We start from the raw sequence: 27769 nt of genomic DNA, 5'->3' as shown, positions 1-27769 counted from the left end.
TCGTTGTTGTTACATTCATTCATTAGTGTCCAGGGAATTACATCTACTCGGTACTTACAGTTTTTGAAGCGAATGCAGATCAAAGAAGCTTGTATTAGCGATGAATGTCAGTCCATTTCCGCTCAAGTATCTATAATTCGTTCAAATGAAAAGTTAAAATTTGATCGTCAGTAATAATGTTTACACGTTTATAAAAAAAACATCTGTTTTATACTTTATTAATATTGTCTTAAAGAAAAAGATACTATAGGTTTTCTGAACATACAATTTAATTTCCAAAAAAAAAATGGAATATGTGCGATGTTTCAGGATCGATAAGATAAAAGCAAAGAGCACTGAATGAATAAATGTTTAATTCTGAATTATATTATACAAAAACAGTTTTGCCAAAATGCTGTAATTTGTATTCTGGAAAAGGTCATACTTACAACTCAGTCAGGTTGTTTAATCCAGAGAAAGCAAACTCTTCTATGGCTGTGATATGGTTGTAATCTAAGTTCCTGAGGGTGGTTTACAAAAATGTTATAGGAAAAGCCAATTAATGAGTAAAGAGCTCTACATATAAACGAAATGATTTAACTTTCTCGACATTATATATATTTATATTTTGTACTATATGCATGTAGCTAGCTTGCAGTAACTACGATTTTTCGTAACTTTAATGCTTACTTATTAATTGTCTTAGTGCAAATACCGAACCTTTGAGTCATGTAAATCGCAGCTGATTTTCCAAGTTTATTCTTATGCTGTGTGGCTTGTGCTGTTTTACCACTGTTCGTACATGTAGCTAGGGGCGAGCTGGACGATTACAAACACGACTGAACCTGCCAAATTCGTTATGTGTTTATCTCGGGTCAAATGTTTTTCACCAATAATAGTTCGTGTAAACCACTTTACTAGTCATGAAAACTTCGTTACAGCTTACCATTAATATAAGTTGTGAGAGTTTTAAATTGTGAAATAGATCATGTAGGTCAGGTGATCTCGGTGGTTCATGCTTGTCATATTTTTTTTTTTTTAACTGTCGTGCATTAAATACGTAGCATTTTTTCCGGTTTTAACTGTTTCACATTTTTACTGACAAGACCTTTAAAAGCAAACTAAACAGTAAAGATTATTTTACCATTTTTACATTCCATGCTTGGTCCTATAATTGCTTTTCTCAGCTTCATTTGAACTATGTTGGATATTTGTAACATTGGCAATCAAAAAGCGTGCAACTTTTATTTAAATGGTATTCTTAGCAGTATGTTGACTATCAATCATAAACTGATTATGTTCGTTTAATTTTTTTTCAAATTTCAAGGGGAGAAATGTAATTATTAAAAACAGTGTGTTTAATTATTTGATGAATTCATATTTTTGATGGTGCACACAATATATTCAAACACATAGAACCCTAAATTGCCCGGGAAGGCAACTAAGCTTTGTAACTTGCATCACGTAAGTTCGATTTTCAGATGCAGAATATAATATATAAGGACATTATTAAAACAATGTTCTCAATAAAACTAAAAATCATATGCACAATTAGTATAATTTCTTACGAATTAAAACATACATACGTAGTATATTTTCTTATTTGAATTGTTTGACATTTTTCTGACAAGACCTTTACTAGCCAACGAAAACGTATCTATATATTTTTATCATGTTTTGAATTTCATACTGGGGCTTATAATTGCTTTAGTTGGCTTCATTCGAACCCTGTTTGATATTTGTATCATTGCCAATCATATCGCGTGTAACTTTAATGGTATTCTCAGCAGTACGTTGACTATCAACCATAAAATGATTATGTTCGTTTCATTTTTTCAAAGTGCAGGGGAAAACAAGTGATTGACAAAAACAGTGTGTTTGATAATTTGATAAAGTCATAATTTGATGGAACACACAATATATATTCAAACACTTGACAATGTTAGCACGAGTTCATATTTATGCTTTCTTTACGTTTAGATTAATTTTCAGTTACAAGTATTGTAAAACCTTGCATCAAGTCATTTCGTTCTTCAGTTGCAGAATTTAATATATCTAAAGACATTCTTCAAACAATTTTCTCAATAAAACTAAAAATCGTATGCACAATTATTATAATTTTATATATCCATTTCATTAGTGGATAGTTGTATCATTTTCGGAATCATACCACGTCTCCTAATTTCGTTTAAACTATATGTTTTAAAAGAAACTTTTACTCAGTTTGTTAGTCAGTGGTCATATTAAGGCTATTGCTATAATCTTGATACATAATTATGACAAGAAGAAAAAGGCGACAGGGACCAAATCAGACAACTGGCTTTTAATATTTTTTAGACAAAATGCGTTAAATATATGATTTAATAAATATAGATTCTTACATTGGTACCAGTGAATTATCGGATTTATCCAATCGAGATAGTTAAATTATCAATTTTAAAGTCCGAGCCGCCTCGGCGAGGACTTTAAAATTTATAATTTAACTATCGAGATTGGATAAATCCGATAATCCACGAGTAACCATGTAAGAATCTGTTTCTCTAATGATTAAACAAACATTTTCTTTTTTTGTTAATCGAAAAACCCATTCGGGTGCCTTTCACATTGCACGAAGTTGTCACTTTCATTAACACCTGTTATAGCATATTTTGAATCATCTAGTTAGCTAAAAAGGTCATGACCCTTAAAATCATCCAATGATCATGATCTGTTGAGATCACAGTCAACCACACGTTGATTAAATTTTTTTATACAATGGGTTCGGAAAGGGATAAATTTCTATAGAATTAGAGAAATTAACATACAATACTTGTAGACTAGATATATCCGAAAACATCCCATTGACGATGTGCATCAACTTGTTTTGTAGCACATTTCTGAAAAAAAAAATGAATGAAATGTTCTCTCTTACATTTCATTGGAAGTATTTTATTAAAATCGGCGACAATAGCACGAAAAATAGGTTAACTTCAGTGTTTGCCTTCCTTTTGTCTGTTTCAAAACACGTGTGAATAACTATTAAACTTATCAAATATTATATTAACAAAACGCATTATCAGATTTTTGAATTAATCAAGTATACTCCCGTTGGCAAAGTGTGGTTATACAGTTTTGGCTGATAATCGTCAAAAACAAAACTATAATATAGGGTTTCCCGTGCCAGGTCTTAAACAATAACCGTATGGTTTCAACTATACATATCATATCAGAAACATCCTGTCTAAATCAAACCCCGTTTAAAGTAAACATGTTAGAACTGCAAGTACTCTCAGATCTATTCATTGTGTCTTTTTGTGTCGGGATGTATAAGTACCCGGCCACGTCCACTTTTATATATGGACATCTGATGAGTTAAGACTTTTTCAACTATTTTTTATAGTTCGTTCTTATGTTGTACTGTTATACCACTGTCCCAGGTTAAGGGAGGGTTGGGATCCCGCTAACATGTTTAACCCCGCCACATTATTTATGTATGTGCCTATCCCAAGTCAGGGGCCTGTAATTCAGTGGTTGTCGTTTGTTTATGTGTTACATATTTGTTTTTCGTTCATTTTTTATACATAAATAAGGCCGTTAGTTTTCTCGTTTGAATTGTTTTACATTGTCTTATCGGGGCCTTTTATAGCTGACTATGCAGTATGGTCTTTGCTCATTGTTAAAGGCCGTACAGTGACCTATAGTTGTTAAGTCTGTGTCATTTTGGTCTTTTGTGGACATTGGTCTCATTGGCAATCATACCACATCTTCTTCTTTATAGAAAGAAAACAAAATCTTAACAAAAAGATACATAAAATGATATTGCAGTGAAGCAAACAACGTTGCTGACTAAATATTTGTAAGCAGCGATCTTGAATGCTACCCGTCTAAAGATATAATTAAGATATCGAGACTGACGTACTGTAATAACTGGTGATATTCTTTTGCTATTTAGTGTGATATTAATTTGAGCATATATGCTATATGTTCTTTCAAAAGCTGCATGTATATATTTCATTTAAGTATTTATGGTTTTTTTTATTTGCCGGAGTAATCTTCCTTGCTACATGTACGAATTTGTTTATGAAACATTGAAATAGACAATACTTACAGGCTTTTAAGTTCGAGCAGATCTATAAAACTGCTTATGTTGATACTTTGGATGTTATTATTGTTCAGCTCTCTAAAAAATAGATTTTTTTTTATTCTTTAAATTCATCCTCTTGACAAATTGACGAATTCATATGGGTGTCTTGACTGATAAAACATTTACAGATATGTTTTATGTATCGCAGCAACAATATATTACCTCCTAATTCCGATTGTTTGTTACTGAATGTGACAAAGTATGCAATAATAGACAAACAAACAAAAATATATAAAAGAATGTAATAATAGCTAATGTATTACTCGAAAAGAACGCTTGTATACTAGATCCCCGTACGTTACTGATGGAAAAAAGAAAACAATTCATTTGTTTGCTCAATATATTCTTCATTATTTTTCTTGATATTATATCAATTTTAATCACTATCTTCTATTTACAATTATAAGCATGCAATAATTGCTAGTTCATAACTCGATAAGAACGCTTGTATAACTAGATCTCCATATATAAATATATAAAAGCATGTAATGATTACTAATTTATAATTCGCAAAGCTCGCTTGTATAACTAGATCCCTATATACTACGTTACTGATGGAAAAAAGAAAATAATTCATATGTTTGCTCAATATAATTCTACATCATTTTTCTTGGTGCTGTATCAATTTAAATAATTATCTTCTATTTACAATTATAAATTCTTTGACTTACAAGATGACAGTGTTGTTTGGGATGCCGGACGGAACTGCCAAAAGATCTAGGTAACTACAGTCAATATCTACAGCAGCTTTAACTACCTTGCATAAACAGGTAAAATTGGAATCTAAGGCGTATTCACATTCAATATTTTCTTCATATGCGAGCGTAAACATGAACAAACTAAAAAGATATATGCGTATGAAATATATTAAACTTAAATGTCAAATAAAATTAACGGTACCAATGTGCTTGCACCAGATGCGCATTTCGACAATACATGTCTCTTCAGTGATGCTCGTGATCAAAATATTTTAAAACCAAAGCTAATATAAAAGATGAAGAGCTATAATACAAAAGGTCCTAAAAGTATGGCTAAATCCGTGACAGGAATCAGAGCTTTGCATGAGGGAGATACATTCCTTAATTTTTGATAATTTCTATCATTTTGAAACAGCAAATTAAAAAAAAACACAAAAAATCCGCATTTTCATGCCAGTACCGAAGTACTGGCTACTGGGCTGGTGATACCCTCGGGGACTAATAATCCACCAGCAGAGGCATCGACCCAGTGGTAGTCATAAAATTAACGGTACCAATTTCCTTGCACCAGATGCGCATTTCAACAATACATGTCTCTTCAGTGTTGCTCGTGGCCAAAATATTTAAAAACCAAATCTTATATAAAAAATGAAGAGCTATAATCCACATGATCCAAATGGTCCAAAACGTATTACCAAATCCGTGAAAGGAATCAGAGCTTTGCATGAGGGAGATACATTCCTTAATTTTTAATAATCTCTATCATTTTGTAACGGCAAATTTTAATAACACAAAAAATCCGTATTTTCATGCCAGTACCGAAGTACTGGCTACTAGCTAATACACTCGGGGACTAATAGTCCACCAGCAGAGGCATCGACCCAGTGGTAGTAATAAAATTAACGGTACCAATTTTCTTGCACCAGATTCGCATTTCGACAATACTCGTGGCCAAAATATTTGAAACCAAAGTTTATATAAAAGATGAAGAGCTATAATTCAAAAGGTCCAAAAAGTATTTCGACAATACTTTGGCCAAAATATTTGAAAACCAAAGCTTATATAAAAAATGAAGAGCTATAATCCACATGATCCAAAAGGTCCAAAACGTATTACCAAATCCGTTAAAGGAATCAGAGCTTTGCATGAGGGAGATACATTCCTTAATTTTTAATAATCTCTATCATTTTGTAACGGCAAATTTTAATAACTCAAAAAATCCGTATTTTCATTCAAGTACCGAAGTACTGGCTACTGAGCTGGTGATACCCTAGGGAACTAATAGTTAATCAGCAGAGGCATCGACCCAGTGGTAGTAATACAATTAACGGTACCAATTTTCTTGCACCAGATGCGCATTTCGACAACACATGTCTCTTTAATGATGCTCTCGTCCAAAATATTTGAAAACCAAAGCTTATATAAAAGATGAAGAGTTTTATTCAACAGGTTCAAAAAGTATAGCCAACTCCGTAAAAGGAATCAGAGCTTTGCATGAGGGATCTACATTCCTTAATTTTTAATAATTTCTCTCATTTCGTAACAACAAATTTTAATAACACAAAAAATCCGTATAGTCATGCCCGTACCGAAGTACTGGCTACAGGGCTCGTGATACCCTCGGGGACTAATAGTCCACCAGCAGAGGCATCGACCCAGTGGTAGTAAAAGAATTAACGGTACCAATTGTCTTGCACTAGATCAAACTTATGAATGAGAAAAAACAGATTCATCAAGGAGATAAAAAATATGTTCTATCGTCTTTTAATTTAATAATCTACAAGTTAGCCATTGTTATTGTCCTGTTTTTTTTTATTTTCTTATTTTTTAATAATTATTCGTTTTGCCCAAATTGTAGGTTGACAATTGTTCCCCCCCCCCCTCTTCTCCCGGGGCTCATGTGTCATTGTGTCTGAATAGGTAATAGTAAATGCCGTTTAATGTCAAGTTTAAAAATGATTGTTCATAGACCAGGGTTTGGCGAAGTACATGTACGCATTTGTCTGCTGTTTAGTGGTTTCGTTTGTTGGTGTGGATAATAAGTTTCTTATTTTTTTATATAGTTTAGACCGTTGATTATACTGTTTCAATTATTTCACACTAGTCATTTTGGGAGTCTTTGAAATTTGCTGTTGGATGCGACCCATGGTTCCGTGTTTAAAGCCGTAATTTTTTCCTATGATTGTTAACATGTTATACATCGTGACTTGAATGTAGAGTTGTCTCATTGACACTCATACCACATCTTCGAATTTATTTATTTCGTTTACCGTCATTATACAGTCAAAAGAGGCTAATTAAAACGACTGCATTCATCAATAGAGTCCAAAAAAACTAATGTAATTAAACAGATATAGCATGTTCTTGATTGGTATTTGCGAAAAGTACCAGTCTTGAGAATAAATTTCCCTCGCCTTACGGCTCGCGAAATTTAACATTCTCTCGACTGGTATTTTTCGCAAATACCCCTCCTTAACATGATATATCTGTTTATTATACCATGATAGCTTTTGTTGAAACTCCCGGCCTTTACCCCACGAGACGAAGTCGAGTGAGGTTGCCGAGGGATTTCAACAAAAACTATAGTATAATTTACGAAACACCACAAAACTTTCCAAAAGATATGGAATTTTTGTTTTAACCTATCGCATCTATTGCTGTTCATATATTTTTGTTATTTACTTAAAAAAAAATCATGTTTTTCTAAGAATCGATAATATTATCCTTTTTTTTTTACCTTACACATTAAGCTCTGCCTTCTTTCTGAAATAAGCATGGGCTTCTAAAACAGAGGGAACATCAGTTGGACAATTTAAAACACTTTTACCCTATACAAGTATATTCATGTAGCTGTACAGAGGAACCTATCGGACTACAATATAAGTACACATCTGGATCACCTAAAATCAGCTTATATTTTTATGTATTATGTAACAATTTTAACATATTTATACCATTTTTTTTTAATTTGTTCTTAAAGCGATTGTTTGTTCATTTATAAATATAGGACATCGGATTGGTGTAATTTGGATCGATTCTCACCCTATGCATTCATTTATATCGGCTGGTGCAAAGCGGGCAGTTAAGCTTAGTCGCCCCTCACTGACTCTATTGTTTCTATGTCACTTAAAAGAATCAGGCGATCTCGTCCAGGTCTTGCCATCTTTGTGTTTCTTTTCGAAAATCATACACAGCAAAATCATGGAATAATTGTGATAATTATACCATAGATAGCTATGGTATAATTTTCAGTTATTGAGATTTATACTCGTGTTACATTCCCATAGGTTCTATTGTACAGCTATAAATTAAAAGATATATAATGACTTACAAAATGAATTATGAAACAGGGCATCTGATGTATTAACAAAAATGTGTCCAAAGTACACGGATGACCCACTCGCACTATCATTTTCCATGTTCAATGGACCATTAAATTGGATAAAAAATATAATTCGGCATTAAAATTAGAAAGATAATATCATAGGGAACATGTGTACTAAGTTTCAAGTTAATTGGACTTCAACTTCATCAAAAACTACCTTGACCAAAAACTTTAACCTGAAACATGCACTTTCATTTTCTATGTTCAGTGGCCGTGAAATTGGGGTCAAAAGTTTAATTTGGCTTTACAATTAGGAAGATCATATCATAAGGAACATGTGTACCAAGTTTCAAGTTGATTGGACTTCAACTTCATCAAAAACTACCTTGACCAAAAACTTTAACCTGAAGCGGGACAGACGGAGGAACGAACAGACAGACGAACGGACGCACAGACCAGAAAACATAATGCCCCCCTTACTATCGTAGGTAAGGCATAAAAAGGGTACCGATTATATTATCAGAGACGTCATCTATGAAACTAATTGTTCCTTCGAATTTATGAAATGATTGTTCCTTCGAATTTATGAAACTAATTGTTCCTTTGAATCTATTAAACTAATTGTTCCTTCGAATCTATTAAACTAATTGTTCCTTCGAATCATTATATATCTTTATTCTCAATAAACCATATACATAGGTATAGAGAAGACATGCAATTATGTACAATATTTACAACAAGACAGAGCAAACAAAATAGTTGCTAAGAAAATATCTGAAGTCCATTTTAGCCAGGAGCACATACACCTGTGTTAACAATCTTTATGAATTTACATAATTTAATCAATACTGATTTGTTTTTTGAAGACATAATCTCTTTGTATTTGACAATATTTGCATTTTGTAAATAATAATGTGACAGATAATGTTTCCTGTTTTCTTTAAAGTATCTAATATATAATGCAATTCATCACCAATATCATTTTTATTACATAGAAGACAAATTCTATTGTTTCTGACTATATTGTTCCATCTACCCTGTTCAATAGGGAGCTTGTGATTTGTGGTCCTAAATCTACACAAATCAATAGACAGTTTGTTTCCAAGAATTTCAAAATAATCTTCTTTTCCAAAAAAATCTTTAAAAAGTTTGTAATTTAGTGCTTTTGGCGAGTTTTCTAGTAAAGAATGCCAGACTTGTACATACTGATCTTTAAGTCTAAGTTTGATGAATGAAATTAACCACTTGCAATTTATAAAAGATTGCGTTTCCCATACATTTGGGATACCACATTCGTTCAGAATAGTCTTTATTCTGTTTAACCATGAAAAATTCACATTGTCATTAATAGACATGTGATAACACAATTTATATAAAATATATGATAGTTTTGTCTCTTTACCAGAGTTTAATCTTCCCCAAAATGAAATCAATCTAGTTTTTATGTCCAAGTCTATAGGATATCTCCCAAGCTCCCCATAAATCATATAAGAGGGTGTAGATGTTTTCAGACTTAATAACAATTTACAAAATTTTAGATGTACCCTTTCAATCATGTCGTTATTGCCAATACCCCATACTTCACAACCGTACAGTAGTATTGGCTTTACCATTTTATCAAATAAATCTAGCTGGCTATATATAGAAAGATTATGTAGACGACCTAGTCTTAACACTTCGTAAAGACCCTTGGTAGCTTTTTCTACATTAAACTGTTTTGTTTTATTAAAATTGCCTGTTCTTGTTAGAACTATTCCTAAGTAGTTAAATTCATCAACAATATCAAGTTTTTTGCCATTAAGTAAAAATTGAAAATTACATGATGGTCGTCTCCTTGAAAAAACCACGACCTTTGTTTTATCAACATTAACTTTAAGCTTCCATACATCTGTGTAATCTTGGAAACAATCTAAAAGTTTTTGGAGTTCAGTTGCTGATTCGGCCATCAAAACAGTATCATCAGCGTACAGAATGATAAAAAGTTTTAAAAAAATATCAAGTTTTTCCTCAAGCTCTATTGACACTGATTTTAGGCCCTCAAGGTTACAGTTTTGCAAAAAAGAATCGAGATCATTTAAAAATAAAGAAAAAAGAAAAGGCGATAAATTTTCACCTTGTCTAACCCCGTTACTACATGGGAAGAAATCAGATAAGGCATTGTTATATGAAATACATGACTTTGTACCTTGATACATATTTACAATCACATTATACATACATCCATTCATATTATTTAAAAGCATTTTGTACCATAGTGCATCTCGCCATATCGTGTCAAAAGCCTTTTCGAAATCGACGAATGCACAAAATAGTTTTTTCTTTTTTAACTTTAAAATTTCAAACAATGTATGAATCACAAATAAATTATCAATGGTTGAATAACCCTTTCTAAAACCACATTGGTTTTCGTTTAAAATCATGAATTCTTCAGAGAAAAGATTTAGTCTCTCGCATAAGATTGCGGTAAAAAGTTTCCCCATACAACTTAAAATGGTAATTGGTCTAACATTTTTGGGGTCCAACTTGCTACCTTTATTTTTATAAACAGGCTTAATGTAACCAACTAGCCAACTATCTGGTATAATACCAGTGCGAAATATAACGTTAAATAATTTTTCGTATAATTCAATGAATAAACTAGCTGTAGACTTGATATATTCGTTTATTATACGATCATCCCCAAATGCTTTATCATTTTTCAGGTTTTTGATGCCCTTAAGAATTTCGTCTTTAGAAATTCCTCTGTTTAAATTTTCATTAAGCCTATCGACATCATTCGGGTTTAGATTGGAATATTTGTATTTTCTTCAATTTCTGGGGCGGCGTTCAGATTTTTGAAAAAATCGAATAATTTGTTGATAGGGATGTCAGGTTGGGCTCTCTTTTTTCTACTGTTAAGTAATTTCCAATACTCTTTTGAGTTATTGGATCTCAATGTGTTTATTTTTTTTGCCATTTTCTTTCTATGAGCAATAATTGCTTTATCTAAAGTTTTTTTGTATTGTTTCTCCGAAGATTTCATGATTTGACGATTTTCATCAGTACTACTGTTCTTAAATTTTCTGAAACTAATTGTTCCTTCGAATCTATTAAACTAATTGTTCCTTCGAATCTATTAACCAAATTGTTCCTTCGATGTTAAACACTTACCTCATAAAAACATAAATATATCTCATCATTATACGTTTTATTTACAGACTTATTTACACAAATATATAGATGTAATTATTAAGGCGACATGACACAGTTATTTAAAAGATAAACGGTGAACAAATATTGAGGTAAATGTATTCTACATCTAATCTTTAACCGAGATTAGGGTAAATATGTTTCACTACGAATTAGTTTTTTGTTGTTTCTGTGTAAAATCCAAAACAAAGGAAATAACAGGCTTTATAAATATGTTTCACATATTATCTTATTGGTTTTGATCCTTATTGAAGGCCGTACGGTGACATAATAACATTAACGGTACCATTTTTTCTGCACCAGATGGTCATTTCGACAATACTTGTCTCTTCAGTGATGCTCTTGGCCAAAATATGTAAAATTCAAAGCTTATATAAAATACGAAGAGCTGTAATCAAAAATTAAAAAAAAAAAAAGAATAGAAAAATCCGTTAAAGGAATCAGAGCTATGCATGAGGGAGATACATTCCTTAATTCATAATAATTTTGAACATTTTGTAACAGCAAATGTAATAAAAAAAAACCACGTATTTCCATGCCAGTACCGAAGTACTGGGTACTGGGCTAGTGATACCCTCGGGGACTAACAGTCCGCCAGCAGAGGTATCGACCCAGTGGTAGTGATAACATTAACGATACCAATTGTGTGGCTTAAAATAACGTTATTTGGACTACTGCGATTAGTTATCTCATTCGTATCTACGACACATGTCTTTAGGGAAGTACTATTTGATTTAAGGGGGAGGGGGGTCTTTGATCAAATTTGAAAATAGGAAGGACAGGAATTTTTAGAAAAAATAAAAAGCATAATAAGCAACTTGGCAAAAAAAAAAATGATAACAAGAAAAACTAATAAAAACTGCAAAACAAAATTCATCATAGCCCCCATAAAAATCAAATGGGATATCCTATATACATGTATTTCTAGCAATTAATCAAACTTATCCTGCCAAGAAAATGTCCTCCAAAAAAATTAATAACACAGAAGTAGTTTGATCGAACTTTGTACACACATTTATGTTTATCAAGACATATTTAGTTGGCACTGTAGTATTTGCATTCCGGAATTTATGTTTTCTTTTGTGTATCCTGCTTTAGTCAATGTATCTGAGCAGTGTGATTGGTCAACAAAACATGAAAATGTAGTATTGAGGTGTATTTTGCGGAATTTGCCGAGTATCACCGGAATGACATGCGATAACGTTTCAGAAAGGCATGTAATAACAATCGAAGCATGTGATAAACTTTTCATATCAGCCCGCTGTCTAAGCATATGATAATATCAGATTATTACATGGCATTTTTCATATCGCATGTATTATCAGCCCTAGGTTCAATATCAGCCCAAGAGCCGCATGGCTCGAGGGCTGATATTGACCGAGGGCTGATAATACATGCGATATGAAAAATGACATGTTATGATCTTTTTATCATATGCTTCAACAATGGAGAAAAATCACAGATTCATATATTGATCATTTTACGTGGTTCCTAAATAGAAGTTCAAAGAGATATAAAATCTTTCTATCAGATGCCTCAACAGAAAAAAAAAACATTTTAATATGGACGAAACGACAAAAGAAATTATTCAAAAATATACATAATGAACACTGTTTGAAAAAGTGAACTTTTTAACGTAACTTTCTAAATTATGTTTGAAACTTTTAAAAAAACGCATTTATTTAATAATTTGATTTTTTTTTTTTTTTTTTTTTTTTTATTATTTTATTATTTTACAAAATATACTTTCCAGTATCCAAATAATTGTTTCGTTAATAAAATTGAGATTGTACACTACTTTGTAAGTTTTTTAGTGAAAATGTAGCATTGAGGTATATTTTCCGGAATTTGCCGAGCATCACCGGAAAGCCATGCGATAACGTTACGGAAAGGCATGTGATAACACTCGAAGCATGTGACAAACTTTTCATATCAGCCCGCTAAGCACCAATTCGAAAAATATGGAATTTACGTTGATTTAATGATATTATCATACAATAAAAATAATATGTTATCTAGTCTAAGTATATGATAAAAGTATTTATCATATGCATGTACTTATCATTGATATGATAGTATTTGCGTATGTTTAATGAACGGAAGTACACAAGCCATAATTTCAAACCCGGACTGATAACCAATATCAGGGGCATCTCGTGAAAAAAAGACATAACAGTGCCTCTCCCGCAAGTTACTTCTGGTATTTCTGGTATCGTATGTTTACTTTTCCATTGTGGCGTCAAGTATTTTTATTATCGTCCTTCCCTATACACCTATATCACCCTGGTCAGGAGCTCCGTTATTCTTGTATCACGGTATTGAGACGATAGCAGGTATTATCAGCGACGTCACAATATGAGAGGAGAGGTTATCAGCGACGTCACAATGTTAGAGGAGACATTATCAAGCATGCTTTCATCAAGCGTAAAACTGTCTTAGGGAGTTGAAAACGATCAGTAATAGAACGATAAACAGATAATCGGGTTTTCTTCGTATAAATATCGTAAAATATCAGCCGCTAGACCCAATATAAAGTTTTTTTGCGCTACGCTCACCGGCCAAAAAGGTTCACATTGTGTTTAGCGGCCGATACTTAACGATATCAATTTGTAGAAAAATATGATAATCTATACTTATAACGTCACAGATTTACTGGAACTTTCGAGATGTCCAGTAATGGCGAACAAATAGCGATAAGATTTGTTGGATCAAGTGATAAATCTGTTTTTTTTTCAGAACCAGCAGTTACTGAAAAACATACATTAACATGGCTAAATCCATTTTCAAAATGATGCTAGTTTACAAATGAGGGACGAAAGATACCAAAAGGACAGTCAAACTCATAAATCTAAAACAAACTGACAATGCCATTGCTAAAAATGAAAAAGACAAACAGACAAACAATAGTACACATGACACAACATAGCAAACCAAAAAATAAACAACACGAACCCCACCAAAAACTAGGGGTGATCTCAGGTGCTCCGGAAGGGTAAACAGACACACCCGTCGTGTTGCTTATGTGATATCAAATCCGGTAAATAGTCTAAATTCGGTAGGTCACATTCATGAAAGGGAATTACAAGTAGAACTTGTAACAAATGTCTTTGACAATTATGAATCATCTCATATAGTACAACATGTAGTAATGATGATCATAGAATTGTAAATACTTCCTCCGTGCTTCAAGCTCCCAAATGTTCAATGTTTCAAAATCCACTATAAGTAATGGTACCATAACATATACGGAGGTAGTGATGCTATTGTTGTACAATTATAGTGTATTGTTGAATTCATGATTAACTCCTTTAAAAAGTTTTTGACTGGTTTTTTTATTTCATTTGTTTATTTGCCTTACATAAAACTATTTTCGGAAGTATATGATAAAGAGATTAATACATGGACTTTTCAATATCGACCTGGTTATCATCCTGTGGCCCATATCAGCACCTCGACTACGCCTCGGACTGATAATGGGGGGGGGGTCTCGGGATGATACCCGGGTCGAGATGGAAAAGTCCATGTATAAATCTCTATATACTAAACATACTTTCATGTATGTGCCTGTCCCAAGTCAGGAGCCTGTAATTTATTGGATTTTACACAGTTTTAATTGATCTCCAAAAGTGCATCTGTTTTTGAATATTTAACATAATACGTAATATATATTACCATTAATATTTCAGAGAACTACCTTCAGTTTCATGTCCGCGTATAACCGAAACCGTAGCGGAACAGTGATAAAAAACAACGGTTACTTGTGGGAATATTATTATACATGTATTCAAATAGTTTGCTTTTTACAATGTTTTGTTTAAGGATATTGTAACGTGATCGAGGGGAGGTCAACACCGACACAGACGGACGGACATAGCCTTCTATGACACTACAATATATCCTGTGGTAAATTCCCAGTAACTAAATAGTACGGTATTTATATATACAAGTTTATTAGCAAATGTACATTACTTCAGACACATTGACAAAGTTAGCTACAAAGTTTAAAGATATAAACTTTAAATACAAGTCCTCCAGAATCTAACTGATTCAAGACTTCAAGGAATACACATCCTTACAGTATCACAGCTGATAGACAATCTGCCAGTCTCTTGACTAACTGACCTTATCATAGAGTTTAATTACTTCATCTCTAAACAAACAAAATAGGCAAAGCTAATTTTATTACCCTACACACCAGGACATCGTTTCTGGTCTTAATGACATCTGACAGTTCAACTTTAACTGCAGATACTAAACTAGCAACTTGTCAAATTAGCCTTGCGTCATTAATTTTCTATGTACACAAATAAACAGTTATAAAGCCAAACTAACTAGAGGTCAATATATACAAAACATTAAAATATTACAATATGGAAAAGGCCATGTATTTACCTCTATGTACTAAACATACTTTCATGTATGTCCCTGTCCCAAGTCAGGAGCCTGTAATTCATTGGATGTCGTTTGTTATAAGACCATTAGTTTTCTTCTCGTTTGAATTGTTTCACATGTGTAATTGTAGGGCCTTTTATAGCTGGCTATGCGGTATAGTATTTGCTCATTGTTGAAGACCGAACGGTGACCTATATAGTTGCTGATAATTTAATTGTCAGTTGGGAACTTCTGAAGAATTGTCCCATTGACAATCATACCACATCTTCTTTTTTTGTATTTCAACATATTCTGATTATCCATTAATTCGGCGCTGCTCATTGCTGATATATGAAATACATTTTGATTCATTTTGGTAACAGTTTTTTTCTCTCATAGCCGAGCAATCACGACGTCTTCATGACAATTTCAAATGATTTCTATAAGAGCATATACATTAAATTTGAATTTTCAACAATGCGCTTGAATCTTAAACATATACATGATATATGCTATTTAAATAAAAATATAAAATCGTAAAATGAATAAAAGACGTCCAGAACTTTCGAAAATATATTTGTATGCAAAAATGTACGATAAAAGTTACCATGGTGACTGACTACATATACTTATTTGTGTATCTATAATTCATTTTTAAAGTTTTGTTTAATATGGAATACCGATAAATGTTACATATTTGTTTTACGTTCATTTTTTTTACATAAATAAGGCCGTTAGTTTTCTCGTTTGAATTGTTTTACATTGTCTTATCGGGGCCTACTATAGCTGACTATGCGGTATGGGCTTTGCTCATTGTTGAAGGCCATACGATGACCTATAGTTGTTAATGTCTGTGTCATTTTGGTCTTTTGTGGATACATGTAGTTGTCTCATTGGCAATCATACCACATCTTCATTTTTATATCATGTAATTAAACAATTGATAACTGTACGAATACAAATCATATTGCAAATGTAAATTTGAACTGCGGGAACAAACGTCTCTTGTTTCACATTAAATAATCATGTCATATTCTTTCAAAATGGAAAACTCAAATTAAAGTTCCATACAAACTGAAGTAATATTGCTTTTGTTCAGAAATACACGTGAATTTTAAACTTCTATTTAAAATTGAATTGCTCTTTTGGGAAATTTAAATCCACAGTTTTAATTGATCTCCAAAAGTGCATCTGTTTTTGAACATCTTCCATATATATATACATTACCATCAATATTTCAGAGAACTATCTTCAATTTCAAGTCCGTGTATAGCCGAGACCGTAGCGGAACAATTGATAAAAAAACTACGTATTTACTTGTGGGAATTGTATCCAAAGTATTTGATGGTTACAATGTTTTGCTTGACGGATATACTTGTTTAGAAGTAGACTTTAAATTTGTAAAGTTAAACCAAACATAGCGTAACATAAACTTTTTAAAAGTTAATTATAGGTTATAGTACGGTCTTCATCACAGAGCGTTGGCTCACACCAAACTGCAAACTATAAAAGGCCCCAAATTACTATAACTAACGAAAAACAGATATGAACCACACCAATAAACGACAATTCTAATGCAACAACATTTTTACCGTTCATTGGGCCATTCCTGTTAATATCTGCTGAAGGGGGATGGATGGTCCTTTCTGAGGGGTGTAAAATTTATACATATTAGGGTGAAATTTTGGGTTTTTTCATCTTATATGCAAAAATTTCTGTGGGTCTTGCAGCAATAAATAATTAAAAATAATTACATCTTAGGGGTTACAAAAAAATACTTATTTCAGATCTTAGGGCAGTTTTGGAATGTAGACAGTTTTGTATCATGCATTATCTGGTATTGTATTTAAAATTCTGATGGGTACAGTCCTTGCAGTAAAATATTCTGATAGGTCATTTTTTCCCATGAAAGCCCGTGTATAATCGAAACCGTAGCGGAACAATTGATAAAGGACTCAGGAGTTATGTTAAATAAAAGGTTATTCAATACCACAATAAAACACAGACGACACTCAGAGGAAAATATACTGAATTGAACTATAGACAAATTTCTAAAACAAAAATTATATCTTTATATTTGTAAGAATGAAAATATAATTGTTTTTCCTATTATAAAACAAATCCGTGGAATACATCTGATGTTTGTACTTCTCTGACCTGGTATCTTTCGCTCCTCTTTTATAAAAAGTTAATAATTATAGGTTATAGTACGGTCTTCATCACGGAGCGTTGGCTCACACCAAACTGCAAACTATAAAAGGCCCCAAATTACTATAACTAACGAAAAACAGATATGAACCACACCAATTAACGACAATTCTAATGCAACAACAGTTGTAACGTTCATTGGGCCATTCCTGTTAATATCTGCTGTAGGGGGGTGGATGGTCCTTTCTGAGGGGTGTAAAATTTATACATCTTAGGGTGAAATTTTGGGTTTTTTCATCTTGTACGCAAAAATTTCTGAGGGTCTTGCAGCAGTAAATAATTAAAAATGATTACATCTTAGGGGTTACAAAAAATACCTATTTCAGATCTTAGGGGTGTTTGGAATGTAGACAGTTTCGTATCATGCATTATCTGGTATTGTATTTAAAATTCTGATGGGTACAATCCTTGCAGTAAAATATTCTGATAGGTCTTTTTTCCCATAAAAGCCCGTGTATAGCCGAAACCGTAGCGGAACAATTGATAAAGGACTCAGGAGTAATGTTAAATAAAAGGGTATTCAATATCACAATAAAACACAGACAACACTCAGAGGCAAATATACTGAATTCAACTATAGACAAATTTCTAAAAAAAAATTATATCTTTATATTTGTAAGAATGAAAAGATAATTGCTTGTCCTATAAAACAAATCCGTGGCATACATCTGATGTTTGTACTTCTCTGACCTAGAACAATTTAGGTCCAGACTTTATCTACAAAGGTTAGAAAAACAAGTGGGAACGCGTATTCTTGCATTTTTAGATTTATTTCCTCTAAAGTCATTGTACTCAAAAGAATAAATATTTGAAGAGTGACACTGCAATGATAACTCACGAAGGTGCTAAATTTGAATTATCGAAATTTCCCTCGACCTGCTCGTTCGAGTTTGTAGCATTTAAAATATGAAGAAATTCCAAATTCCGTAAAATATGTTTAACGAATTTAAAGTATGTCTTATCTCCATTCAGTTGGTTATAAATAAGACATTAGTTACTTCTAGAAACTTAGACAAAGTTCCTACATTTAAAAACAAAAGATTGGAGTATATTCGTAACTGCTACACTTACATTTTGACCGCAATGCGGCATCATAAAATCCTATCTATAAAAACAGCCGAAACTCTTCTGAAAAGCTATGCAAGATACATACAATTTTATGAAAATTAAGAATAGTCGTATATCAAGTTACACTGGTTCAACTTTTAAATGTATAAATCATGCAGATTAAATAAATGGAAATATATTAAATTGTTTCAGAATTGGTCTATTCCCTCTGCCTCTGCAAAGAGAGGAGTGCCTGTCCAATTCAAATTTTTTGATTGACTGGTAGAACACTGTTTTCCAGAAATGCTTCGTTTTTCGTTTTCTTCTTTTGTTGCATCACATTAAGTTGACTGTTAAAAAGCATGAAATTATTTACAAGTGATGGGATCAGTATAGCGAGCATACATACACCAATTACTGCGCATGCGGAGGCAACTAACCTTGCCGCTAATGTTTTCGGAACAATATCTCCGTACCCTACAGTTGTCAAGGTAACAATTGCCCACCAGGAGGCCTGTGGGATGCTGGTAAAAGCAGAATCACGTGTGAAATAGGCTAAAGAGGAAAATATTAGCACTGCTGTTAAAAGACAAAGTAACATCAAAAGCAAATCTTTCAAACTTGCACGGATAGTAAAGACTAAAATGCGGAAACTAGACACATGCTTCAACAACCGAAAAAGTCTCATGACTCGGATGATCTGCAGGGATTTTATCGCTTCAACAAACGTGTCCTCGTATTTCTCTCGTTCGTCGACCTCGTTTGCTATCATGTCAACGTACATCACTATAAGGGACACGGCATCCACAACAATGAAAAAGTTTAAGAAATGTTTCCAAGGCAAGGGAAAGAAAACGATCCTAAATATAATCTCAATTGTAAAATAAACAATAGTTATCAATTCTAAATAGACCAAATATTCCACTCGACTTGTTAGGTCTGGCAAAAGGTCGATTATTGTTTTATTAAAACTACCCGCTCCTTTCCATCCGTATGTTTCTTTTTCTATTTCATTTAGATATTCTGCCCATTCATCTTTTGTTAATGATTCAGAAAACATCGGAGACGTGCTAGCCACAAGGATGAATAAGGATAGCATCACCATTAAATTGCTGAATACCATGAAAATCTAAAAAATAGTGAAACAAAGCAAGTTCTAATTTTATTTTTACAAATTGACGTGTGTGACTTGGTTAATTGTCAACACCTTACTACAAAATTCAACGGACACTGCGTTTGTAATTTGTTACAAGGTGAAAAACTACATGAGATTTTTCTTTTTTTTTTTTTTTTTTGCTATCTGATCGACAGTTAATGGTGCATTCATATCTATACATGCATGTCTATATTCATCAGCAAATGTCTTCATTCCTTCATGTCCTTCAAATTTTTTAATTTTTTTTTAAGTTAATAACTTTTATTGCATATCTGTTGTCTAAGTATCGTAAGTCGGAGAATCTCTGGTATAATAAGTTACTGAATTTTGAGAAAAACCTCAGTCAAATGTTTAAAGTAATAAAATCTACATTCTTTAAATATAGTGTATATATCAAGTGTTGAATTCAACGGTATAAATAAACGTTTTACAGAATATCAATTCGCTTATATCAATTCACCTTATTTTATCAATTTTTCAAAAGAAATTATTTAAAAATAAATTAAATAGCAAGCATAAATTTAAGAAGTCAACAAATATTTTCTAACACAACTTTGTTATATAAAATATGAAAGCTGAAATCTTCATGTTATCTAAAGAAAAGGATATGTGGTATGAAAACCAATAAGACAAATGTCCACCAAAGTTCTAATGAAGTTTATACAAGCAATTATAGGCAACTATACACCCCACAACAGTAACACAACATAACCGTAAAGTAGAATAAAATGGCCCCGACATGAAACATATAATATATGTTTGGTACTCACCTTTGCCATGACTGAAGTGCTTGGATATTCCATAACTTGCCACATTTTTGCCTGTATTGTGTTCCATCCCTTGCCTTTGCTAAGAACGTGTACTCTTTCCTTTCTCGTATGTCGCTCATTTTCATCTCGTTGTAAAACTCTTAATGTTTTTTCATCATCCAAAAAACTTTGATATTTTGTTAAACAACAAGTCGCTATTTCATTTTCAGGTATTCCCCAAAATTCCATTTCCTGTCGAAATTTCTTTGGACAGACGTCTGCTGGGATATGTAAACAATCTCCTCTTACGAAGTCCAAAATATTGGATGTACATGTTTGGTGTCGATGGAAATAAAATTCAATTGCTGTTTTGTCCTCAGTTAGACCAGATATTATCTGTTCACCAGCACTTGACCCATTACAAGAAATTTTATCCAAAATTATTTTCGAAATTTCAAATTTGTCACCCTTGTTAATTATCGTGTAAATAACATTTTCCATGGTGTATATCAGAAGATGTCTGAATACCACAAATGCTTTATCCAAGTGAAGGAAATCAATAAATTTTATGTAATATATATCTTTATCGCGTAAAAAATCGACTCGCTTTTATTGATAATTAATTTATTTGCATGTACGACCTATAAATTAATGATGAACTTTCATAATTGAATTTTCAAATGTGATGGTTATAGTCTAATAGTTATGAATTTCAATTTTAACAGCAACGTTTCAGATGTCATTCCATTTCATGCAAACATACTTTAAAAAACTAAAAAAAAAAAAAAAACATGAGGAAATTGATTTGTTTAGTATGTGAAAGTAATGTATTAAAATATATAATTATGGAACCGATGAACCGCTGTTTTAAAATGTAAATTATTAATCAGTATGATTATGACTAATTGCCTTTTCTGTAAAACTTTCGTATTACAAATTCAAATAAAATACATAATCCGCAACGTCATACTGTTAAATGTGTATTTAACTGACAAAGCGTTACAAGGATACTTTGAATGTTCGTGTGTTCTGTATCTCTGTGTGTGCATAAGTTGTGGTATAATGTATCCATCAAATAGAATTCAATGATTGCAAATAATTTGTTTTAAACAGTTCTTTGTATATAGCGTTAATAGATAGTATAATATTGACAAGAGCAAAGAACAGTCGTAGGTCACCAATGGGTCTTAAATGCAGCGGGAAAATATTGCACCCGTAGGTGGGCCTCAGTTTACAATAAAAAAAAAACGTTTAACTATACCAATTTCAACACTATTTAACATGTCCTAAGTTTACATGTCAGATGTCCTAGTCCCCACTCGTAACAAACAAACGACCGTGTGTGTATGTGTCCCAAGTTATTCTTTTAAATAAAGCTTTTTTTTAATATTTTTAAATTAGATGTCTACTTAAAATAGTATTTTCATTTTGAGATTTAAGTATGATACGTAACTGTGCCGATGTACAATATTTATTTTTCGTGTTCTTTTATAATTCTGTATGGAATTCCTCTAACTTCATGTAGAATTGTTGTACAATTTATAAAAACATCAACAGCACTTATTGAGGGATCATAATCAATTACAAGTTTTAGCTTTCTTAAAAGCTGTGGACTGCTTAGCTCTATCCTAATTTAGTATATTAATATGTTTGCATGTGGTATTTTTAGATAGTTGATTGATATAAAATGGATTTACTTTAAAAGTGTGCGTTATAGGTGTGCCTCTCTGGAGGTGTGCCTAGATTAGGAGAAGTTATAAAATACAGATAACGTTCTATAGGAACATTGTTTAAGCAGAACAAATCGTGTTTATTGCAGATTTAAAAAGCAAATAAACTTGTATTGATAATTGATATTTTAATATTGAATTTCAGTGTGTAATTTCTATACTATTAAAGGAGAAGACCTCATTTTGGGTGTCGCTTCTCTTCCTATCACAACAAATAAATCATCATGCCTCTGTATCCTATAGGTACCATGTATTGTCGCATTTGTCATCCATTCTTATGATTATTCAGTTTGTGTTATTTTGGGAGAAAAACGAAAAAAAAACTGCATCCGCATATTTTTTCCGTCATTGGACGAAATTTTAAGTCGGACTAGACATCCGGTTTGCGTTTTTTCTGTACTTTGTACATGCCAAAGACAATGAATAACGTGTATTTGCTATCTGCTATCATTTTCAAGTTTACAATCCACGGCGGTCACTGAGTTTATTATATAGAGAGGGTCTATATAATATGTCAATGACCGCCGTGGATCGATTAGTAAATTGAGAGTTGATAGTAAAAAGCAAATACCAGGGGCGGATCCAGCCATTTTAAAAAGAAGGGGGCGGATCGAGCCATATAAAAAAAGGGGATCCCAACACAGGTTAAAGGGTGGGGGTTCCATCTATATGCCCCCATTGAAATGCATTGATCGGTGAAAAAAGGGGGGTTCCAACCCCCGGACCCACCCCCTTTGGATCCGCCGATGAATACGTACACGTTATTTACATTAATGTATGTTTATAATATACAGATCAATGCTAACATTATTAAAATCAATAGAAAAAAAAAATGTAGGAGTTTTGGAGGAAAAAAAATAGGAGCCGGGCTAGAAAAACAATTGTCATTTCCCAAAGTACCTATAACTTTTGATACCTTTTCTGAAATTCTTCAGTCATAAAATCTTTTACAAATTCATCGGGTCACTAAGTATACTAAATAGAGGGGTCTATATAATATCAATGACCGCCGTGTATTGATTATGTAACTGATAATTGATAGTAAAAAGCAAACACACTTTATTTATAGTAATGTATGTTCATAACAGACTAAACGTATGCTCATATTGCAATAAATAGAAAACAAAAAAAAATGACTTTTTGAGAAATATAAGACTTCCCTTTAGGCCTGTTTTGAAATTAAACATAATTTGCATAAGTACTTGGGACAGAACAATTATTTTTTGCGTTTTTTTTCTGTATACTATGATCATACATATACTATAGATAAATTGTATTTGCTATTAATATATATTATCAATTCCAATAGAATTTTCTATCAACAGCGGTCACTGAAATATTTCTGTATACTACATACATATATACTATGAATAAATTGCATAAATTTGCTATAATTAACTATAAATTCCAATAGTTTGCTGGGGTGACTTTTAATATAACAGTGACCGTTTTATATAGTAATTATAGTATATATATATATACATGTATGTTCATAGTATACAGAAAAAACAGAAAGAATAAAAATCGGTATTTGGATAAAAGGGGGAGGGTAAAACAAATATGCCCAGTCCCCAAGTACCTTTGACTTTTGATACCTCTCCTGGAATTCTGCAGTTATAATTAATTTTACAGTTTACATACGCTCTACTTCCCCGCGATTTCGCGGGTGTGTTCTAGTATGCATAATAAAAAGAACATGACTAAATCAACAAATAGAAGTGTTTAACGACCTTGAATAAATGACAGTTGATCGGAACTGATATACACATAGTTAATTTTCCGGCTTTTAATGACTTATCCTGAACGCGAAAAAGTCTGTATTTCTTTATCTCATTTACACCAATGGCTGTTACTGATTCTCAGGCGCATCATAAAGTAACCAATCAGTGATCAGTAATTATTTCAAGATGGCGTGTATGTCTACTGAAACTTATAGCTTCGCACCGTGATGCGAGGCAAAAACATTAACCTGTCTGAATTATTTGAAAAAAACAAAAGTGCCTTAATTGGTTACACGAAGCCCAAACGCATTCATATTCATACAGTATAAAGATATGTTCAATATAAGAATAACAAGATGTGGTACGATTGCAAAATGAGACAACACGCCACTGGAAACCAAATGACAAAGAAGTTAACAAATCTTCTGTCTTCTTTCTGATACGGAAAGACTCCGGTGCCGGAGTATGGAATATCCCAGAACCGTGGCGTTATGTACATGCAAATGGAGGTCGAAAACTGCGTTATATCAAAAACTTTAAATATTTGTCACAGTTCAATTAAAATTTAAAATAACACTAGTTGTAACTTAATGCATAAGACATTCACATTTTGTACAGTGGCTTAAATACATTTACTTATTCATGTTATTAGCCAGACAGGATCCTCCAAATGTTAAAGGCGGAGTTACCACCTTTGAAGGATTCAAGGAAGGGTGACATGCAGATTGCTTCTGGGAGATTGTTCTAGACAGCAATAGGGCTTGGGACAAAAAGATGACCTAAAAAGTCTTTATTTGTATATGTATATATATATATATATATATATATATATATATATATAGAGTCTATAACACTTTTTAGTGTTTTGTTTTCCATCTATTTATCGGTATTGTTACACAATCTTTCAGACTCATATATATATATATGTTTAAATTTATGTTGTCCTCTAGTATGCCTGTCAGCTTGAGTCAGGACGTCATTAGTGACTTCAACGAACATACCAGTGACCGCTTCTGGTGATCTATCATTATAGTCATTAAACACATATCTTGCTGCCTTGTGTTGTATCTGCTCAATTTAGTTAATTTGGTTTTGTTTGTATGGATCCCAAACTGGTGAGGAGTACTCGACGGTCGGACGCACAAGTGATGTGTACGTATGGTTTTTAACCTTACGTGTACAGTTGTTCATGTTTCTACGTAGAAAGCCTAGTGTTTTATTAGCCTTTGAAGTTTTATTAATATGGGGCCCCCAGTCAAGATCATTGCGTATTGTAACTCCTAAATACATTTGTACTTGCTGCCGTTGACAGATTCAAGTACATGATTATGTAATTTATATTTAAATACATCAGGTTTTGATTTTTTAGAAATATTTATGACATAGCATTTTTCAGAATAAAATTTCATTTGCCATTCAGATTCCCATTTTTCAAGGTTTAATAGATCTTTTTGGAGTGCGCCAGACTCATTTATATTGTAAGATGTTTTATAAAGTAAACAGTCGTCAGCAAAAAGACGAACCTTACAAGAGACATGCTAAGATAGGTCGTTTATGAATAACAAAAATAAAGTTGGGCCTTATACTGTGCCCTAAGTCAACATCTAATTCGGATGATTACACACCGTTAAATAGGACTTGCTGTTGCCTGTTTGACAAAAAATCTTTTATCCAAAGTAAATTATTTTTACGTATACCATAGTAATTAAGTCTTGATATTAATCTTTCATGTGGGACCTTATCGAAAGCTTTAGAGAAATATAAAAGTCTTGCATCGATCTGATTACAATCTGTCAAATATTTGGCTATGTCCTGTTGGCTGATAATAAATTGTGCTTCACAGGAACGTTTACTCCTAAAGCCATGCTGGCAGTCATTTAAAATATTGTTTGAATCTAAATGTTTTCTTATATTGCTTGTTCTAATACCTTACAGCAAATAGCCGCTAACGAACCGGCCTGTAATTAATTTCATTATGTTTATCCCCCTTTTTAAAAATTGGGATATATGTTTTCTATTGCTTGTGATGACGTGTTCTAATACCTTACAGCAAGTAGCCGTTAAAGAAACCGGCCTGTAATTAACTTCCTTATACTTATCTCCCTTTTTAAAAATTGGGATAACATTTGCCTTTTTCCATCATTTATAGATTTTTGAAAAAAAGAATTCAAGGAAGGGGGATATTTCTTCCTAGAGTTTGTTAAGTAAAATAGCAGGGATATTATCAGGCCCACTAGCTTTATGGAGGTGTATATTTTTAAGAAGTGAAATTATGCCATTGATATTAATGGTTATATCTGGCATGGTGTGGTTGGATCGGTCAAAGTATGGCATTCAACAATGATCAAAATTCATATCGCAAAGACTGCTATAAAAGAACCCCATATGACAAATGATTATCGATTAAAACTAACGGAAAGTATATATTAATTTAGTATATATGAATTGCTTACATGTGTTTGTATAGGTTTTTAGTTAAATGTGGGAGCACGATTTCGATTTTTTTTTTGGTACGGTGTAACCTTTTATTAGTGTTTATACTTAAATTTAGCATGTACATGATGATATTATAAAACTCTTAGATTAGAAACAACTTTCACAAAACAGGAGATTAATGTAGGTGTAAATACATGTGGATATTGTCAGTACCTTGATACCTTAATTATATAGTATGTGTCTCTTGTGTTGCAGGGATGCAAATATACCTTGCCACATCTGGTCTGTAGCTATGTATCACATTTTATACTTCCTGCGTTGTTTTTTTTTTCTACATAAACCAGACCGTTATTGCTTGGTTCATAATGTTTCATTAGTTATCTAAGGTACAAGGATTATAATTTAGTACGCCAGACGCGCGTTTCGTCTACCTAAGACTCATCAGTGACGCTCATCTCAAAATATTTATAAAGCCAAACAAGTACAAAGTTGAAGAGCATTGAGGATCCAAAATTTCAAAAAATTGTGCCAAATACAGCTAGCATTTTTCATATCTGGGCTTTTTATAGCTGACTATGCAGTATGGACTTTGCTCATTGTTGAAGGTACACTGACCTATAGTTGTTTACTTCTAAGTATTTTAGTTTCTGATGAAAAATTGTCTGATTTGGTTAGGCTTTGACTTATATTGCTTTACTTTTATAAATTGTGACTCGGATGTAGTGTTGTCTTATTGGCACTTATACCACTTCTTTTATAGCTTAGTACCAATATATAGGCAGTGTTGTCTAATTGGCACTTATGCCACATCTTTGTGTAGCTTAGAACCAATATACAGGCAGTGTTGTCTAATTGGCACTTATACATCATCTTTTTATAGCTTAGTACCAATATACAGGCAGTGTTGTCTAATTGTCACTTATACCATATATTTGTATAGTTTAGAACCAATATACAGGCAGTGTTGTCTAATTGGCACTTATACCACATCTTTGTATAGCTTAGTACCAATATACAGGCAGTGTTGTCTAATTGGC

General features: G+C 32.5%; 1 protein-coding gene and 1 long non-coding RNA gene across 3 annotated transcripts in view; both read right to left on the bottom strand.

Annotated features, from left to right (window-relative positions):
- LOC143052636 (uncharacterized) overlaps nt 1-11382 on the bottom strand; it is a 30907-nt gene extending 19525 nt beyond the window's left edge. For both annotated transcript variants that reach the window (XR_012971189.1, XM_076225702.1), the window contains exons 1-6: nt 11276-11382; nt 4774-4941; nt 4067-4138; nt 2784-2855; nt 429-500; nt 59-130 (exon numbers count right to left, since the gene is read on the bottom strand). Coding sequence is in view for 1 of the 2 variants with exons in the window: in XM_076225702.1 (XP_076081817.1) it covers nt 59-130; nt 429-500; nt 2784-2855; nt 4067-4138; nt 4774-4941; nt 11276-11304 (485 nt within the window). In the remaining variant the exon portion in view is untranslated. The remainder of the gene's footprint in view (nt 1-58; nt 131-428; nt 501-2783; nt 2856-4066; nt 4139-4773; nt 4942-11275) is intronic.
- Nucleotides 11383-17649: 6267 nt separating this feature from the next.
- On the bottom strand, nt 17650-21505 carry LOC143052635 (uncharacterized). Its single transcript, XR_012971188.1, has 2 exons — nt 20867-21505; nt 17650-20069 (listed from the first exon to the last, which is right to left on the bottom strand). It is a non-coding gene; the product is annotated as an uncharacterized LOC143052635 (long non-coding RNA).
- Between the last annotated feature and the right edge of the window lie 6264 nt (nt 21506-27769).

The sequence above is a fragment of the Mytilus galloprovincialis genome, chromosome 11 (assembly GCF_965363235.1).
Source record: "Mytilus galloprovincialis chromosome 11, xbMytGall1.hap1.1, whole genome shotgun sequence".
Classification (NCBI taxonomy): domain Eukaryota; kingdom Metazoa; phylum Mollusca; class Bivalvia; order Mytilida; family Mytilidae; genus Mytilus; species Mytilus galloprovincialis.
This window is presented reverse-complemented; position numbering and strand designations above follow the sequence as displayed.